Source organism: Cephus cinctus, unplaced genomic scaffold, assembly GCF_000341935.2.
Source record: "Cephus cinctus unplaced genomic scaffold, Ccin1 Ccin1_scaffold0597, whole genome shotgun sequence".
NCBI lineage: Eukaryota > Metazoa > Arthropoda > Insecta > Hymenoptera > Cephidae > Cephus > Cephus cinctus.
Genome location: NW_014333243.1, coordinates 1268413 through 1287251, shown reverse-complemented (window position 1 = coordinate 1287251; position 18839 = coordinate 1268413). Strand labels below are relative to the sequence as shown.

Here is an 18839-nt window from a genome sequence, read left to right as displayed (position 1 = left end):
TCTCTCGAAGCAAATCAAATATCTGTAATTTTGATTTTTACTCTTAAATGTGATACTGATCTAAGTATGTCAATAGTTTATATAATTTTATTTTTGATATTTACCTCGAGGTTGAAATATTTCTTCAACCTTTCCGATACAGACATTCCTCTTTTAGGTCTTACCAACATATAAAGTTTATTCAAATCTGGACAACCTCGTAATAATTTCTCGACAATACATTGTCCGAGAAATCCTGTGGAACCCGTGAGAAATACTGTTTTTCCGGCGAAAAACTTTTGTATATTACTTTCATCGGTACTTACGTCGCTGTTTTTATCATTATTTTTCAGTTTTTTAGTTTTTGAATTCATTGTGATTATACCAATTTTCACTGTAATCGATTAAATAATAATTCTTTATATATCAAGTTTTTTCACGTTAACACAATTTAATTTCTTTTGTACGAGGCATGCGTGGTGCGATATATCGTTGCGATCTCAAACTGTTTTTATTTTTTAATGAAGATACGAATAACTACTTTTCAGCCAATTCACTAGCCTGGACGCACTGCGTCCTAGGGACAACTAGCTGAGGCTGCTTCTGACTGCACTATATAATGTCGCAAACTGTTACTTACATACATGTACAATGTATGTACAATGCAATGAATGATTAATTCATATCTATGCTTTTCCACGTTTTACTTACGCACAATATTTAATGTCGTTGGGGTATATGAATGACGTTACCATTTACAAACACAAGGTAACAGTTACATATCGGCAACGTCACAATTTCCTATTAATCAACATAATTCTTACATGAGCTGTTGTGCAGCTAATACATCCTCGAGCAGTTAATTTAATTCTCTCGAAGCAAATCAAATATCTGTAATTTTGATTTTTACTCTTAAATCTGATACTGATCTAAGTATGTCAATAGTTTATATAATTTTATTTTTGATATTTACCTCGAGGTTGAAAAATTTCTTCAACCTTTCCGATACAGACATTCCTCTTTTAGGTCTTACCAACATATAAAGTTTATTCAAATCTGGACAACCTCGTAATAATTTCTCGACAATACATTGTCCCAGAAATCCTGTGGAACCCGTGAGAAATACTGTTTTTCCGGCGAAAAACTTTTGTATATTACTTTCATCGGTACTTACGTCGCTGTTTTTATCATTATTTTTCAGTTTTTTAGTTTTTGAATTCATTGTGATTATACCAATTTTCACTGTAATCGATTAAATAATAATTCTTTATATATCAAGTTTTTTCACGTTAACACAATTTAATTTCTTTTGTACGAGGCATGCGTGGTGCGATATATCGTTGCGATCTCAAACTGTTTTTATTTTTTAATGAAGATACGAATAACTACTTTTCAGCCAATTTACTAGCCAGGACGCACTGCGTCCTAGGGACAACTAGCTGAGGCTGCTTGTGACTGCACTATATAATGTCGTAAAGTGTTACTTACATACGTATGTACAATGCAATGAATGATTAATTCATATCTATGCTTTTCCACGTTTTACTTACGCACAATATTTAATGTCGTTGGGGTATATGAATGACGTTACCATTTACTCATTATTAATCAACATAATTCTTACATGAGGTGTTGTGCAGCTAATACATCCTCGAGCAGTTAATTTTGAGATTGCCGATATGTATTTTGTGTTTACATTGCAGATCAGGGTTTTGTGAGAAGTTTAGTTAAATTTACTCTAATAAATTTAGGGTTAGACCCAAAAACAGGCGCGCGGTTTTTTTTCCTAACCAGTTGCATGAGGCATCTGCGACACCCCAATTAAAAGGGCATGAACAGCTCTTAAATGCCTAGCAATACGCAAAAACTTGGCTAAGGGTGGACGTCGAAGGTAACGTAAGTTGGTTCTCGAAGATAGTTAATTTTCGGATTTTTCGTTCTTGATGTCAAGATAAGAAAATACGTTACAATATACAGTAGTGCGCAATTGAAGTGGGACACTTGAATTTTTGTGTATCTCTAAGAAACTATGACCGATTTAAAAAAACCAAAGATATATTTTTTAGGAAATTTCCTTCCCGTTCGAGGGACTACTACCCTACCACGCGCGCCAAACATTTGTCCCTTGAGCGCCTCGAGCGGAACTCGCAAAATTTAGGCGTTTTTTTAAACGGACAATTTAACCCCTTAGCGTACTCGTATTTGGATGTTTAAAAGCGCGTTTTAATCGTTGAAATCTCAGCTACAACGTGGATTAAAATGAAACTTCTATTTCATCGCTTTCCTAATGAAAAGTGGCGGGGAAGCTTCGGGTGCACTTGCGAAATCTCGAGACTTCCGTCACGGGATCATCGCCGAGAACAATAATTTTGTGAGAATCTGCAGTATCATTAAAGATGATATCATGCAGAAACTGGACCAGATTGGCCGGCGCGTTCGGAAGTTATGGCCATTTAAGTATTTTCACTTCAAGGGGGTGTAACTCCCCCTAGAGTGATCATACAGGGGTTCAATGGGGGTGTTTTTTTAATGCCGAAGGATGCTCTCTCTCGTGCCCTGATTAGAAATATAAATTTCCTTCCGGAACTACTAGATCTCGAATTTTTCAAAAAGTTCCAAAATGCACTTTTTCACTCCAACCCCTGCCATTCGGCCATTTTGCATCCGATTATAAAATAACGTCACAATATATATATATATATATATATATATATATATATATATATATATTCTTTGGTAAATAATAAAAGGCGGCTATAAGGGTTCACTCAGTTTTTTGGCGAACGCAGCGTGTCCAATTGTTATATCATTGTTTCTGCTATTCACAATCCGAAAAACAAGAGATTCTTTCTTATTACGTATACAGCATCATGGTGTAGATTTTTTAAAAGTATTCTACTTCATCTAAATTAGTGCCATTTTCTTTCAAAATACTGCGAGAGAATTCTTATTTCCTTTTTTTCTATCTCAAATTCAATCCTTCGTATGAAATAATGATTGCGCATGCGCGTCTCTGACGTTACGGCGTCGTCATCGGGAATGCCATTGGTTCGTTCGAGGAACTGCGCGAACCTTAAATAGAGAATAGAAAAGTTTTAAGATGCACGGAGTTTCCTCTTAGGGCACGTCACGATCACTCGACAACCGTATTTTACATTATGACCGCGTCGAGATAAAAGTTTAATGAAAATACTTAACAATACACAAATCCTCCATTACTGTAAGAATTCACTTTATTCAAGTCCATTTCACCTGTTAATAATTTTTAATAAATATGCACACTCATAATTTTGCACTAAATATATTTAATTTTTCTATTTGATCATTTAATTACGTTGTTTTGTGAAAATACCACGTGTGATTTGCGAATTATCGTATTGCTTGTAAATTGTCGAAAAAAACATATTGAATTCATGGATCGACTATATTTATACGATATGCGTCTTAAGACTGTATTGATAATTTATTAATTTAAGTATAAATATTTATGTAAAAATTGAAATTTATTAAAACATCCTGATGCAAAATCATTATTTTAAATTGAAATTTACATAATATCGTATATTTCATGTCTAATATTTGGTATAATCGATCAACATATGATATGCTTTTCAATGAGGCCAACTCCGTATACATTTCAGGGTAAAAGAGTCCCCTGGATTTGGCACTTTATTCGTAGACTGAAATCAGATTGATCTTCATTTTATTATATAACCAATAATTGTAATAAGTTCGAATTTCATAATTTGTGAACCACCTCAGCTTATCAAAATACGTTTATTAGACAATTTAAATTTCTACGTAGAGATTTATATACAAATATATCTTATGAATCTGTTCAAAGTATATATGAGTAACAATGATAGAAAAATAAATAATATTTTATTATAAAGTCTAAGTCGTGCAAATCGTTTCCTGGCGATTGGTACAGTATCCATGGGTTCTTTTAAGATGTATACTCGTAATCCGTTCCAGTATAAGCTACTGAAATACATCCAATCTATCTCGCGCAAGTCGCAGTGGAATTTTTTTTTGTCATGAGGTTTCAAGCGGTCCCACAGTTTCTGCATCTCTGTGACGTGGATTCGCCAGATTCCGTTCAGAAAGTACCTCACTATGCCGAAGTACCTCACAATTTTAAAATATCCATTAACTGCCCTATAAAAGAAATTTTTTCATTATGATCTATCACGACCGTTTTCACAATCGTCGTTAAATGTTTGGCACAAGACTCTACCGAGTCTCATGATAAAGAATCGATCAACATACATTGGTTTCTTGCCTCGAGTTAACAAGACAACATCAGCTATAATGGCTGGGATGAAATGAAGAAAAATTTCAAGAAATAGCCATAACCAGTAGTTACTAGTTGTAATTATAAAACAATCCCAAACCATTTTGATTGACGGATTTTCGGATCCATGCGTGTATCCCCAATTTATGCAGGCTTTTACATTTATTGGATTGGTCACACTGGTACCGTAGTTGAATACACTGGCAGTTTTTTCTTCCTTTCTAATTCACAAAAATAATATTGTTTTCATAATTTTGTATCTTCTCAAGATTATTATATCTTGTTCATTTTGTACCTACTTGTTATCTACAATATACCAAGGAATTGCAATAAGTGCATTAGCACACATGTCCACTGGAACCAAATCTATTGGAGAATCAGTCATGAAAACTGTATGTATGATACCCAACGCGTAACCAATAATTCCAGCAGCAGGCCCATTCAAATTGCCACACCAACCAGCCACAGGTTCTTTGTAGGTTGATGCCACTGAATAAGAATGCTCCATTTAGTTATTTAACAATAGGTTCAATATTAAGTAAAATCTGAATAATAACTTCATGACTTACCGATAGATGGCCGAAAAACTGCACAAGGAAAGTTTACTTTCTTGCTGTAGTCCTTAACAAAGTTTTCCGCAGTAGCTTTACTAAAAACATAAATATTCGGTATATCGCCAAGAAGCATCTTTAAAGCCGCTTTATTTATGCCATTTGGAGTTTCCAAATCAGCTTTTATCATATCATTGACCATTTTCAAATCGGCAGGCGATGGATAGAATTTCTCTTCGATGTCTGTATATATACAATTCGAGTACGCGGTTGATACGTATACGAAGGCTTTTATGTTTTTACATTGCGATACCAAGTCTAATACACTTTGTGTTCCCAAAACGTTTATACGTAATGCAAGCTCAACTTTGATATCGAATTTGACGTTAGCTGCATTGTGCACCACGATGTTCACTTCTTCAATTAGACTATGACGATCGATAATTGATAATCCTATTCCATTTTCGCTCAGGTCACCCTCTATAAGGACGATCTTTTTCTCGAAATCCGGTACCGTCTTTCGAAGCTCGTTGAAAAACTGAAATTTTATTAGTCTTTATTAGAAGCACGTAATATATTGGCTGAGGTACTGCGATCATAGCTATAAATTACTTAATACAAACAGAATGCAACAGAATGTTTTCAAGTCATAAACCTACGTACCTCAACCAACGTACGTATTATGCCTAGATGACACGTTAACTCCAAATGTCATCTTAAAAATGTCTAATACGATATAAGCTTGTCTCTTGGACATCTTCACTACTCTCATTTATATTCCACTGACTGTAGGATTTCTGCTGCTGCCTGGGATAATGTACTTACGTCGTCTTTCAAATATTTCTTAAGCCTTTCTGTAGGACTTGATCCTTTCTTGGCTCTGACTAGAATATAGAGCTTTTTCAAATTCGCACATGTCCGTAACAATTTCTCAACAACAGATTTCCCAATGAATCCCGTACTTCCGGTTAGAAATACACATTGACCTGCGTAAAATTGTTCAATTTCACTTGCGTCGGTACACGTGTCGAGCATTTCGGTATCATCGTTAATTCTCTTGTACACTTCATCCATTTTATATATTTAATGTAAATATGTCAGGTAATATATTAGAAACTATCGAATTTTTCTAAAAGTCTTTATCACTCCGGGTTGCTGACTAAATAAGAAATTTTACATCGGTTTCGGTCTACTTATAGTAGTTCTCTTCCAAACTAATACATACATTGTATGCATGACACTCTTCTTTACTACCCGTATCGGACCTTGAATGGAATACGAGTCTATTAATTTCGTATATGATGCATTCACCGACGTCATAGGTCATTACTGATTACACTTTTAAAAATCTTCATTTAAATAGTATTTCCTGATATTATATTTTTGTCATACGTAGTATGACGTGGGCATATCAGCTTATAGCTGTATATTATTCTAGTTCATAATACTTTTATTTCTATTTTTTTTCCATAAAATTTCAACCCATTTCTTTAGCATTCTATTACATGTTCCAGTATTCCAGTTCAGTTCTTACAACCAACCTGTTACATCGGATCGACCAATCCTTCTGAACATTCTTGGAATAAACAGTACCATTCTATATCCTGTAATTGGTATCGCAAACAAACTTAATTTCGTAGCTAAAAGATTTTTGAACTCACTTCCTCAAATAGGTCATTCATTACATAGAGGTATTGAAGTACAGAATTTATGTTTTATAACATTTATTTTATTGGTTTTTCGAGTATTTACACAAAAAGTAAATATTTACTTTTTTCTAATCTATATTCAATTTATATATGTATATTTGTTAGATCATTAGTTTGTCACCAATGGCGTACGTCAAAGACATAATTATTATGATGCGTGGCAGATTTATAGTCCAGATAAAAATAGAAGGGGCTCTATTCCCATCCCATAAGAACTGTCAATTATTTTTCAAAATCATACGTGCAAGTATACCTCTATATGATTCTCATTAAATAAATTAACGTTGTAAGATTCGCGTGAACGATCCAGTATTAACATGGAGTATATGCAATAATATTCCGTTACGTTAGTATCCATTGAAGATTATAACTTACGGCGAAGAAGAACATCACCAATTATTAGGCTGGTATGTCAAGGTTCAGTCACTCGAGCATTTCCAAGATACGGATTTGAATTTTGTATATGTTCTTGACAGGTGCTTAACGGTCGTGAATGCAAAATTTCAAAATTATTTACCGTCTAGCTTACGAGATATACGGAGTGAAAATAGCCAAAAATGCACTGTATAGATATACTTCTTTCGTTAATAGTTTTTCTTAAATGTCTCATCCTTTAGGCAGTAAAAGTAGATGAAATTTCTATGGGACATTCCTTTACATCGAACATTACTACTACGATTTTTCAATTGAAAGTATTAAAAATTTGTAAGCATTTTTTACTGTATTATTTAAACAATGTTTGATGTGAAAATTTTAAAAGTGATGAATTCCTATCGTTCAGTTTGTACCAAAGTCAATATCTTACGTAGGAAATATTTTTGTAAGGAACGATTAGCATGAAATTGACAGAAATTGGAATACTCGTATTACGATGCTAGGAGGACCACTTTAACGATGTGAAAACACATATGGGAACTAAAGAAACAATTATTTTGTAAAAGTAATGCAGTTTTCAAAAGAAATTTACAGACGCTTCTACAATTTGTTTTTCGAATTTTTCTTAAATACTGTTAAGGCTTGCCTCTGAGAGCATTACAGTCCGCATGTTGTTCGCGTATTCATATTTTCCAAAAACCACCTGTGTATACTGATAGTTCACGTAAAATTTCTTAGCATGTTATACTCGCAATGAAAGTTTATGTAATGTTTGTATATTGGTAATTTTACAATCGCAACCAAATTTATGGTGCGTCATCATAGGTCACTCTTAATTACACTTCCAAATCTGCTCATTTAAATTCCATTCCCTCGTATACATGATTTGTCACGTGACGTAAGTATATCAACGTAGATACTTATAAATGCACGTGACACATTTACTTATGCCCTTTTGATTTTCTATTTTTTTTTTTTTTCATCCAAAAGTGCCTTTCGATCATATGGATACTAAAATTTTTTGTAATTTGAAGAGAAAAGTATAACTGCGGCTATTTGTTATACAATTTTTTTTCGTTATTGAGAACATAATAATGTTTCTTGGATGAATAAATTGTTTTCCGTTAATTTCTTAATTACGTTATACATCAAGATCAGCTTAACGTAAACGCATCTGCATGATTCTTATATATATTTGCTGGCTTCTCGTTCATACTTAATCCACGTTCCATATTACTAGAATTCATAATAAATTTAATACAATAATTATTTTGTAAATAGATCGCATGATGCATGTTCATTCTATGACGAAGGATATACACAATTTTATAGAATGAAATGGGCGAGGTGATTCCTCGTAATGTTCCAGACACTACTTACTAAAATGTAGTAATTTTATTATTATTAGAACATTTAATCATAACCTCTCTCGTATCTCGTGATATAATGATTTTATCAAATGTAAACAAATTCGAACAATCGACAATCATCCTTATTGGGAACATAAACATGATAATAGGTATCGTAAGTTTATATAAATTGTATAATAATGTACGAAATGAAGATTAAAACAGCTGATAAAGAAATATAGTGACGAATCCTAAGTTTGTAAAACTGCTGTTTTGCCTCGATCAAAGAATCCATAGGATCATCAATAGCATAAACACGCAGTCCATTCCAAAATGGATCAGCGTAATCCTCCCATCTGAATTTCCGAATATCGCAGTAGAACAAAGTACTGTCAGTCTCGCTCATTCTGTCACAGAGCTGTTGCATCTTTTCAACGTGAACGCGCCATTCGCCGTTTAAAAAATATTGCACCGACTCCAAGTTCCTCGTAGCTTCGCAGTATGATGTCAGAGCACTGAGAATCGGGTAGAGCATATGATTAAAACTTTTCGAATAAACTGAATAACGTGTGAAAATGTACTAGCAAGTATTATCGTTGACTTACGTAGGCTCCTTGCTGCGCAGTAGAGAAAAGCCGTCGACAATTGCAGCGGGTACTACGTGAATCATTACATTCAGAAGGAACCATAACCAATAACATTTCGTTATGACAGTGTAATTGGCACATATCATTTTCATCGAAGGTCTGTCGCTTGCAGCATTTTCAAGTAAATTCGTAATTTTTCTCAAGGTCACAGGTTTCACCATGCTACTTCCATAATTGTAGACAATGGCTTCCTCGTGTTTTTCCCTAATGCCGTATGTAATAAATCAAATAGAATTAAGGTACAAAATATGGATTTCCAATATAATATTTTTTACGTTTCTAAATACCCAGTAAATGATGCATCCCAAATGCTAGCAAGAAGTGCATTTCCACACATGTCACTAGGAATGAAATCAATTGCTTTATCCTGGGCCCATATGGTATGTATAGCTCCCAATGTAATACCAATGAATCCAGATATAGGACCTTTGTCTTTATGGCACCAACCAGCAATGGGTTCTTTGTACGATGGCAGTTCTGATACAATAAAATATATACGGTATATATAATATATATAAATATTATCCTTGTGCATGTTTTTTTTATATATTTACTATATCATTCGTTAACGTACCTAAGGATGGTCGGAAAATAACACTGCGAAAATTTGACTTTTTACTACATTCGTCGATAATGAACTCCGCTATGGCCTTTGAGAATGTGTATGCGTCAGGGTAATCACCAAGTATCATTTCTAATGCTGCCTTACTCAAACCATTCTTGTTTTCCGTATCAGCTGCTATCATGTCATGAATAATTTTGAGGTCTGCGGAGCACGGGTAGAGCTTTTCTTTAATGTCGATTTCATTGCAATGTGCATATACGCTTGATACGTAAACAAACGTTTTAAGATTTTCACAATCTTTGGCAATGTCCAAAATTCTCTTCGTTCCCAGGACATTCAGTTGCAATATTGACTTTACTGTATCGCCAAATTGATTTGCTGATGCATTGTGAATTATGAAATTCACGTTATCAATTATATCGTTCTTATCATTGCCTGACAATGCAATGTCTTCTGCGAGTAAATTTCCTTTAATCGGGACAATCTTATCGTAAAAATCAGGTATCTTATTTCTCAGTGTGTCGAATGCCTGAAGTTTAATTTTTTTATTGTTGCAATACTATATTAATATAAATATAATCGAATTTTAAGTAATATCGATACTCACGGAACTTTCGAAATATTTTTTCATCTCATCTTGAACAGTCATGCCACCAGTATCTTTGAATAAAATGTAAAGTTTTTTCAATTGCGAACAACATCTCAAAAGTTTTTCAACTATGATCTCTCCAAGGAGACTCGTGGGATCGGTTATAAATATTATTTGATCCGTATAGAAATTTCGAATAACACTGCCTTGATCAAGTTTTTCGACGATCTCAGTATCGTCTTTTAACAATTTATAAACTTCATCCATCCTCGTTCAACGTGAATATCGTAAAAGTGCTGAAGGGTGTTATCGTGCTTTAAGTAACTCTGCCTAAAGCAAACTGATCTTTGCATTTACTTTTGATGTATATAGATATGTAATTAATATGGGTGAATAAAACTTCTTGAATATTGTATATCAATTTTATGTACACGTGGCAGATTGATGATCAAGACAATTGCAAGAATTGAACGTTGTTATTGTAAATGCAAATCACATGAAGTTTTCCATATGCATTTTAATTACGATGGACTATGGAACGTACAAGTCTGAAATCCAAAATTGCTGACACACCTTTGTACGTAATGGCACTAAGCGTAAATGGTGGTATACCGTCGATCGAAGGATTAGTCATGTGTCGATTTTTATTATTTTTTTATTTTTATAATCTTCACGTTTTTCAACTGTGCATGTTCGATATGGCTGTTCTAGTAAATTATTTTAAATATAGGACTACACTGCTTTTACTAAAACACGGTGAAACTTTTTTTAACATTCATTTTTAAAATGATTAAAATATTCACATATTTTTTTCCTTTATAAACTCAACGATATTCCTAACAAAAATAACAATTTTATACACATCGTGTATACGTATTCGGATGCTCATAAGCGTGCAAATGAAATACTTGAACTTTTATTCGCGACCGTGAGAACGTGATTTTGCAAAATAAGTTAAGCGTAAACGATGTACAGAATAATTTCAAGTAAATACATTGCCCTTCGCTCTGCTCACAAGTGTTTTGCCTTGAATTTTACATATGTAAAAAAGAAACCCGGAATACCTCACGAGATACTAATACTGACTTTAATCAAGAATATTATTTTATTCGAATATTAGTATTAAACCTCAGTTCAGTCTGCAATGATCCTATATAGATATAGAGTGAATGTATAAATGTCAGTATGAATTCGTACCAAGAAACAGTCTAAAATTTCTAGAGCATGCTTCAAGTAGTTAGATCGTCATAATCATAACAGTAAAAGATATTACAGTCAGATAAGAATTAAAGATGAAAGCATACGTATAGTGATTATTAAAAATAAGCGACAATACAGTAGCGGAAATGGCACAGGTCAAACAGTTACGGTCGAATGTGAATTCATGGCCAAAAACTGTAGCGAACAATTCGAAATGTCATTTTGCTTACGTGCTCGCGTGTATTTAATGAATAGTATATTTATTTATATCATTAACGGAAAGAACTGTGGTATTGCTGGTTTGTCTAAAATGTATTATTTATTTTTGCTTATAAATGATTTATATTAAAAATCACCAAAATCGAGTTCGAGACATTCGGCCATTAACGATCTATCGTTAGAAAGAGGACTAGATGCCTCGAGGAGTGTAGCATCTTTTACGTGTTGACGACTTCGTGCGGTTACTGCTATATTAAAAGTTAGTAGTGTCAGCGCAATAAAGTATAATAAACTACAAAAATTGGTATTCTTTATTTCAACAATCAATGTGTTTAATATCCTGGTGAGGGGTCAGAGTGTAAAGCAGTTACATGCGAAATTGGATTCAATAAAAATAGTATCGTCATCGTTATTAACACGAGGAAAATTATTTAGTGATGATATAGAATTTCAATAAAAAAATATTATTCTATATAGAAAATACATAAATAACAAGCCGAGCACTGTTATCACGGTAAAGTGTATGATTGTTAATTTTAAATATTTTTTTCTTGCTTCCACAACCGTACTCATAGGATCTTTCAATACGTATACTCTGATTCCGCGCCAAAAATTCATTAGATATATCTCCCATGAGATCTTACGTAAATCACAGAAAAATAATTTCTTATCAGTGTCATTCAATTTGTCCCATAGTTGACGACTTCGCGTAGCATGAAACTTCCACTCGCTCTTGATAAAGTATCTGAAAACGCTCCTGAACTTGTGCGCCTTGAAATAGACCGGCAACGCCCTGAAAATACGAGAATATTCATTTTTACGATTAATTAGGAATTTTCATTATAATTTGCAAATTGAATGGCGCACAGTACCGATTATACTTACATTACTTTTTGCAGAGTCAAAAGGCGATAAGCGTCGAATAAAAGGCATGGGATGAAATGAATGAAAAAATCGAAAATACAAAGAAGAATATAATTATTTATATGCACTACCCAAAAATACGATATTGATCTTGCAGATGGAAAAGTTTTCGCGTAAGCCAATACCAAACGGTCCATTTCTCTATAACTTATAGGGTTTTCTGTACTGGTAGCAAAATTATAAACAGGAGGATCTTCGTCCTTGGATCTGGGACTGAAAAAGAGAAAGAAAATTTTTACATCACCTTATCGAGTTTTATTCAAATTTTTATATACGTACTTCAATGCAATATCCCATGTACACGCTAATATTGCATTTGCACACATATCGACAGGAACAACATCGGTAATCATATCCATGTTTGTTTCTGTCAAGTGCACAAAACCAAGTGACGCGGCAGCACCGTAAACTAGTAAGCCGGTAAAACTATCGGTCCAACTTGTCAAAGGTTCTTCGTATGTCAAAAGTACTATTATAATAGAAAATACGTAATAATAGTTTTAGTTTAAGTATACGTATATGAAGAATAATGAATTTTACTCTTATTTGAACTTGCCCATGGATGGTCTGAAAATTCCTACAGGTAGAGTTTTTCCGTATTCTTTGACTAAATTTTCTGCAAGGGCCTTGGAGAATGTATACGAGTTCGGCCATTTTCCTATTATACTCTTTTCAGCTTCCTCGCTCATTGTCGATCTTGAGTCAGCTCGAATAACATCGTACACCATTTCCATATCGATAGTCGAAGGATAAAATTTCTCCTCGATTTCGTGCAGATAACAATGTGAATATGTGGTTGATATGTATAGACAAGCTTTGAGATTCTTGCATTCGCTAGCCAGGGTTAAAATCTCTTTGGTACCAATGACATTAATTTGAAGCATGCGGCTGAGTCTTTCGCCTAATTTGACATTAGCTGCCGAGTGGATGATAACGTTTATCTCACTGATAACAGTGTTACGGTTTTCTTGTGAAATACCAAGACCCTCCAGAGCGCAATCACCAGGAATAACAACAACTTTCCTCTCCCATTGAGGATTCATTTTTTTCATTTTGTCAAATAGCTAATGGGCATTAAGGGGTTCACAATTTGGTTAAAAATGACTTTTTTGATCATTTTAATATTCCACGACTCACCTCATTGTTAAAATATCGTTTTATCCTTTCCTCGGAGGACCATTGCTTTTTTGGTCTTACAAGAATATAAATTCTTTTGATATCCGAGCAACTTCTTAACAGTTTTTCGATCGTGGATTTCCCTACATAACCTGTACCACCTGTGATAAATATAACTTGACCCGTCAAAAATTGTCGAATTTCGCTCTTACTCTCGTCTATGTAAATGTCACTATCATCCGGATTTTCTATTTTCTTGTACAATTCATCGATCAGAGATAATTGTGATTCTTCGTTTGGTATGTCACTCAAGTTCTTTACGGATGTACACATTGTTTATTCAATTATTGAGAGAAGCGTTCTCAGATCTTATTTTCACGTGTAAAATATCAAACATACTGAATTCAATATGTGATCCTCGTACTTATATATACTCGTTGTAATATAAAACGGACAATAAATATTTAAAAGTTTGCGCATTAGTCAGCAATGTGCATTTCGGAGGAACAGCAATGAATCGTTTCATGAGCATAATTTATATTCATGAAAAAATGTGATTGTCATATTCATTATATTTTTAACTATCAGCGAGTACAGTGTACTGTAGACGGGCCATCTTAAAATGATTAACAACATAAAAAAGTTCCTTGGATATCTACCATAAAACGTGGGTCAACGCTTAAAAATCGAAAATTCAATATGTAAATATACTGGTTTATTCAGAAGTATTGCACCGTCTGAAGGTGGCTTTACCGATAGAAATAAAATGGATAAGGTAACTTAAATTCACTGAATAACCGTATTTATGTAAAAAAGGAGTAAGGAATGTTTTCAACCTATTAAATTCAAATATCTTTTTACAGGTACATATATTATATGTATTTTGATAGTTACAAAAATTTGTACAATGCTACACATAGCCATGTAAATTGATCCTGATTAACAATACATTATAATAATACTCTCAGTTACATATCACATACTTGTATATGTATCATTAAATTCATTGGAACTATTACGTCATTAATTACGCCTTTATCCATCCATAACATCAAGATATACTATTTATATACTAAATATATCATATGTATATTGGTGTAATTCTAAGGGATTCTATAAATAGGGAAAAACATTATGTAAACTAAATTCTCGTGAAAAGTACGTAAAATATAAATGATATTCATGGTCTCGAAGTACGTATTATTGTTTTATTGGGAGTAAACTAATTATTCTGTGCAATCACCAACTCATCGGATTCCTCGATATTAGAATAAGGTATATTTATTGAGTACGATTCTACATGTTGCGGCATGTCCACATATCGCTGTATAACAGAACTCTCTACATTTTGTTCATGCACCGCAATGTGTTTAAGAATTTCCCTCTTGGTCGCAAACACCTCGTCACACTGTTCGCAGCGAATTGATTTAACACGATGAGTTTTCGTATGCTTGAGCATATCATTTTTCTGCGAGAAATTTCGACCACAGACGACACACGCGAATGGTTTAACGCCAGTATGAATACGCTCGTGAACATTAAGTGCGCCTTTACGTGTAAAGCCTTTATTACAATATGGACATACGTGGGGCCTAGCTTCTGAATGTATCTTCATATGTTGACTAAGATTACTTGAACATCTGTACTGCATGTTACATATTTTACATACGTAAGGTCGTTCGCCAGTATGAATACGTTCGTGTATTAATCTCGCCTCTTTGGAGACGAAGGAATCTCCACAAAATTGACACATATGTGGTCGTTCTGAGGAGTGTATAGATTTTTTGTGATACGTTAATGAACTTTTGCTTGCTAATTTTTTCCCACACTCGTCACACTCGACACTAACTTTCTCACCTGTGTGTGATCTTTCATGGTTCAACCAAATAGTACGTTTCAGAAATACTCTAGCACAGATTCTGCACTGCCATACTGTCTTGTCGATGGCTTTCTTCTTTACACTTTCCATTATGTCTTCTTCGGAATGTTCCTTTCTGTGAATTTTTAAATCACTCATTGATTTACATCTATGTTCGCATACCTGTAAGAAAGGGTATATTACTAAGATTGCTTGATGTATTTTTGTCTATAACAATTAAAGAGCAATACATACGCTACAAGTATATACTCCATCTTGAGTACTGTGTCTCTTAAAATGCGTATTCATGTTCCCTCTGCGATTAAATGTAACGCCACAAATTGGACAAGCAAATTTATTTAATCCATGGGACAATTTATGTTGACGCAATTGTATTCTTTTGTAGAAAGCCTTGCCGCATTGCTCGCAACCATATGGTTTATTACCATTGTGCTGATTCATATGCTCATTTAGATGAAATCTGGGGAAATTATGTATATCAAAATATTTTTCATTGCGCCAAGCGTGTATCCTGATTCTTACCTAGATCTAAATGCATTGCCGCAGAGTTCACAAACATGACGCTTCTTTTTAGACTCCTCCAAGTGAATTCTTTTGTGCCCTCTCAAATTATTCGAGTGCTTAAAACTTTTTCCACATAAATCACAAAGGAAGGGTTTATCTAATCTATGCGTGGCTTCGTGAACGTCTAAACTGGACCATTTCTCATACGCTTTGTCACAAATATTGCATTTAAATAATGTTTGACCACCATGATACTTCATTATGTGATTTTGCAATTCTTTTCGCGTGTGAAACGTAGCTTGACAGTAACCACATCTCCTTACTGGAGTGGTTACGTTATTTACAGGGACGTGCAATTGTTCATGAAGAACAAATTCCTCCTTGTTTGCAAATTGTTGGTCACAAATATGACAGCTGTATTGCATGAATGGCTGACAACAGGATATTTCATGATCTTGAAGAAGAGCCTCTGTCTCAAAAACTTTTCCACACACATCGCATGATTTCATACTGAATTGAAAATCTATTGTACTAGCCGGTTGTGTTGCTAAATTATCAGAATTGGATGATTCCTTTTGCTGTTTTAAATCTAGCGCATCTCCATCATCGCATAAAATTTTATGATTTTCAAATATCTCTACCGTTTTAAATGTATCTTTACATAATAAACATATGAGATTACTCTCTTCTTTATTGTGGACAATTTTTTGAGCCTCTGAAACAGTCTCGATTACGCATTCATTTTCTTTGTTTTTGATGCCTTTAAATACGTGAAACAAATCGCTCAAATCGGAATGCACTTCACTATTTGAATCAACTGTAAATTTCAACTTATTTACATCATTAACATTCAACCCGCCAGCTGTTATTTGTGCAATTGGGGTATGTTCCAAATCTGCAGTCGCTGAACATTTGTTTAGATTACATTCCACTTTGTTAGTTGCTTCTGATTCTTCATTTTTTTTTGATACAAGAGATATTGTTTTACTTTGAATTGTATCACTGTCACAAATTTCCTCAGCCACTTCTAGTGAACATTCTTCCACCAACGCATCGAATCTCTTATCGTATTCTGCCTGCAACAATGATATAAACACATATATTTTTAATATAGTGCCCTATGAATATACATTAAGTATAAGTATTAACATACTAACCATCCCTTCAATATTTAAGAACCGTCTGAATCGCATGTTAGTTTGTAAACACGTTGTGATCAATGAATGTGTAACTTCCAATTTGTTATAACAATTGATACAAAGTCTTTGTGGCATTATGTCTTCAACATCAATGGATATGGGCAAATGCAATTGTATTTTATAGCGCAGCTTTAATTCAATGCCTTTTGCGGAATATATTTCTATCCCATCTGATGCTTCATCGCCACATATTCGACACAAACTAGAAAATCCTATTGTCACACTGCTGTACTGCTCTATTTCAGTATTTATATCACAGTATCTGAGAGCATCATTATCAGATGTCTCTGATGAAACACATCTATTAAAGATAGTTACTGTGTTATTTTTTTCATCAACAGATTCATGGTTGAGTACTCTGGCATGAAAATTGGTATTAAGTGCCATATTATCTGTTCCCTCAATATTATTCATTGAATTTAAAGAGCTGTCACATGATTGTATGTTGTCCTTACTATGTTGATTTTCATATTCAGGTGCCTTTTCAGAAGTTACAGGTGTTAATGGGACTATTACAGGTTCCATTTGAAACACAGTTGGAACTGTGCCTTGAGCAATCGTGATTGGTTTACATTTGCTAATAAAACAATGATCTTCTATGTGATGTGAGCATATATAGTAATTACTATGCAGTTCCTCATTAGATTTGCTCAACAAATCCAGTCGATTACAATTATGAGCCCATAGTTTTGACCTATAGAAAAATTATGTATATACATAAATGAAGTATCTACAAACTCTAGAATTATTCTATCTATATAATATAACTATATTATACCTAACGATAGTAAACAAACATTTAAATCTGCTATAAATAATTTATCGGGTAAATAAATAACCTCGGTGCGAAATAAATACTCACGTATCATTATTTGGAAAACTTATAAAAATGACATTTGTCGAATCCTCTTCCTCGGAAGCATATTTACACGTAGTCGAAGCACAAACTATCTTCATATTTTTACGAACTGAATCCCTAGGATTTTTTACATATCTTTTCAGGTAAACAAAGCATTTGGATTACCATTAATTACATTAAGGCAGCTTAAATATAGAACCTCCAGGCCATAGTCTCGCTAAGAAACTGCGAGACTTGACAATTGTACTTAAGTATAAATAACAGGAGCCATAAGTGTTTCAGATAAAATGAATTGTGAAATTGTTATTAATATACACTTAATTCATTAAATAATAAATTTTTGCAACATCTGTAAAAAGTATAATACAACGTTCACAGTTGCCTTTTCAAAAGAAGATAGCAGGTACATGTGAATACACCTAAGGGAGGAACTGACGATTAAGCTCGCTGTGGCGAATCGAATGCTATTTGCTCCGGAAATACATTAAGTCTGCTCTTTCATTACCTACACTTTCTGCACTTATCAAGAAGTTTAGATTTTTCATTGGTTACTTAAAAATATCCAATATTTTTTTTTAAAAGTGCAGAACGTGTAAGTAACGAGAACAGTCCTATTTTCCATCTTTCTCTCTCTAATGGAACTTTTAAGGTGTGTTCTGGTGTGTTCCAAAACCTTGCTGCGAGTTGTACTGCGAGTATTTTGAGTGCTGCCAACTCATCAATATCTCCCTATATATTCATATGTGTTTGACTAACGTCCGAGAAAACGGACGAAGAAAATGAGAGTAAGCCAAATAATAAATTCCTGGCATTCACATTAAGTTTTAGAACACACGCTAAGCAGCATTCACATTTGATTTCGGGGAATTACCTATTATCAC

The 18839-nt window shown here is 33.8% G+C and overlaps 6 protein-coding genes and 1 long non-coding RNA gene across 7 annotated transcripts; 1 reads left to right on the top strand and 6 right to left on the bottom strand.

The window, feature by feature from the left end:
• On the bottom strand, positions 1 to 601 carry LOC107268970 (putative fatty acyl-CoA reductase CG5065; the record flags this gene model as incomplete). Its single annotated transcript, XM_015742303.2, is given in 2 exon segments — positions 1 to 22; positions 105 to 601. Coding segments are annotated over 2 exon segments (271 nt in total), but the record flags the coding sequence as incomplete, so codon positions are not given.
• Positions 602 to 835: 234 nt separating this feature from the next.
• On the bottom strand, positions 836 to 1446 carry LOC107268966 (putative fatty acyl-CoA reductase CG5065). Its single transcript, XM_015742299.2, has 2 exons — positions 953 to 1446; positions 836 to 870 (listed from the first exon to the last, which is right to left on the bottom strand). Exons 1-2 carry the CDS (start codon positions 1199 to 1201, stop codon positions 844 to 846), a joined length of 276 nt encoding a protein of 91 aa, XP_015597785.1. The 5' UTR covers positions 1202 to 1446; the 3' UTR covers positions 836 to 843.
• Positions 1447 to 3463: 2017 nt separating this feature from the next.
• Positions 3464 to 6011, bottom strand: LOC107269094 (fatty acyl-CoA reductase wat). Its single transcript, XM_015742564.2, has 5 exons — positions 5650 to 6011; positions 4843 to 5362; positions 4573 to 4762; positions 4249 to 4494; positions 3464 to 4137 (listed from the first exon to the last, which is right to left on the bottom strand). Exons 1-5 carry the CDS (start codon positions 5896 to 5898, stop codon positions 3789 to 3791), a joined length of 1554 nt encoding a protein of 517 aa, XP_015598050.1. The 5' UTR covers positions 5899 to 6011; the 3' UTR covers positions 3464 to 3788.
• A 1466-nt stretch (positions 6012 to 7477) lies between these two features.
• LOC107269093 (fatty acyl-CoA reductase wat) lies at positions 7478 to 10451 on the bottom strand. Its single transcript, XM_015742563.2, has 5 exons — positions 10077 to 10451; positions 9479 to 9998; positions 9192 to 9381; positions 8863 to 9108; positions 7478 to 8772 (listed from the first exon to the last, which is right to left on the bottom strand). Exons 1-5 carry the CDS (start codon positions 10323 to 10325, stop codon positions 8439 to 8441), a joined length of 1539 nt encoding a protein of 512 aa, XP_015598049.1. The 5' UTR covers positions 10326 to 10451; the 3' UTR covers positions 7478 to 8438.
• Positions 10452 to 11770: 1319 nt separating this feature from the next.
• Positions 11771 to 14087, bottom strand: LOC107269082 (fatty acyl-CoA reductase wat). The gene is made up of 5 exons (XM_015742546.2): positions 13539 to 14087; positions 12958 to 13465; positions 12681 to 12870; positions 12363 to 12614; positions 11771 to 12270 (listed from the first exon to the last, which is right to left on the bottom strand). Exons 1-5 carry the CDS (start codon positions 13848 to 13850, stop codon positions 11928 to 11930), a joined length of 1605 nt encoding a protein of 534 aa, XP_015598032.1. The 5' UTR covers positions 13851 to 14087; the 3' UTR covers positions 11771 to 11927.
• LOC112494541 lies at positions 13693 to 14487 on the top strand. Its single transcript, XR_003060073.1, has 3 exons — positions 13693 to 13816; positions 14106 to 14292; positions 14381 to 14487. It is a non-coding gene; the product is annotated as an uncharacterized LOC112494541 (long non-coding RNA).
• LOC107269081 (zinc finger protein 585A) lies at positions 14370 to 18400 on the bottom strand. The gene is made up of 5 exons (XM_015742544.2): positions 17962 to 18400; positions 17058 to 17793; positions 15919 to 16976; positions 15631 to 15856; positions 14370 to 15558 (listed from the first exon to the last, which is right to left on the bottom strand). Exons 1-5 carry the CDS (start codon positions 18054 to 18056, stop codon positions 14740 to 14742), a joined length of 2934 nt encoding a protein of 977 aa, XP_015598030.1. The 5' UTR covers positions 18057 to 18400; the 3' UTR covers positions 14370 to 14739.
• Between the last annotated feature and the right edge of the window lie 439 nt (positions 18401 to 18839).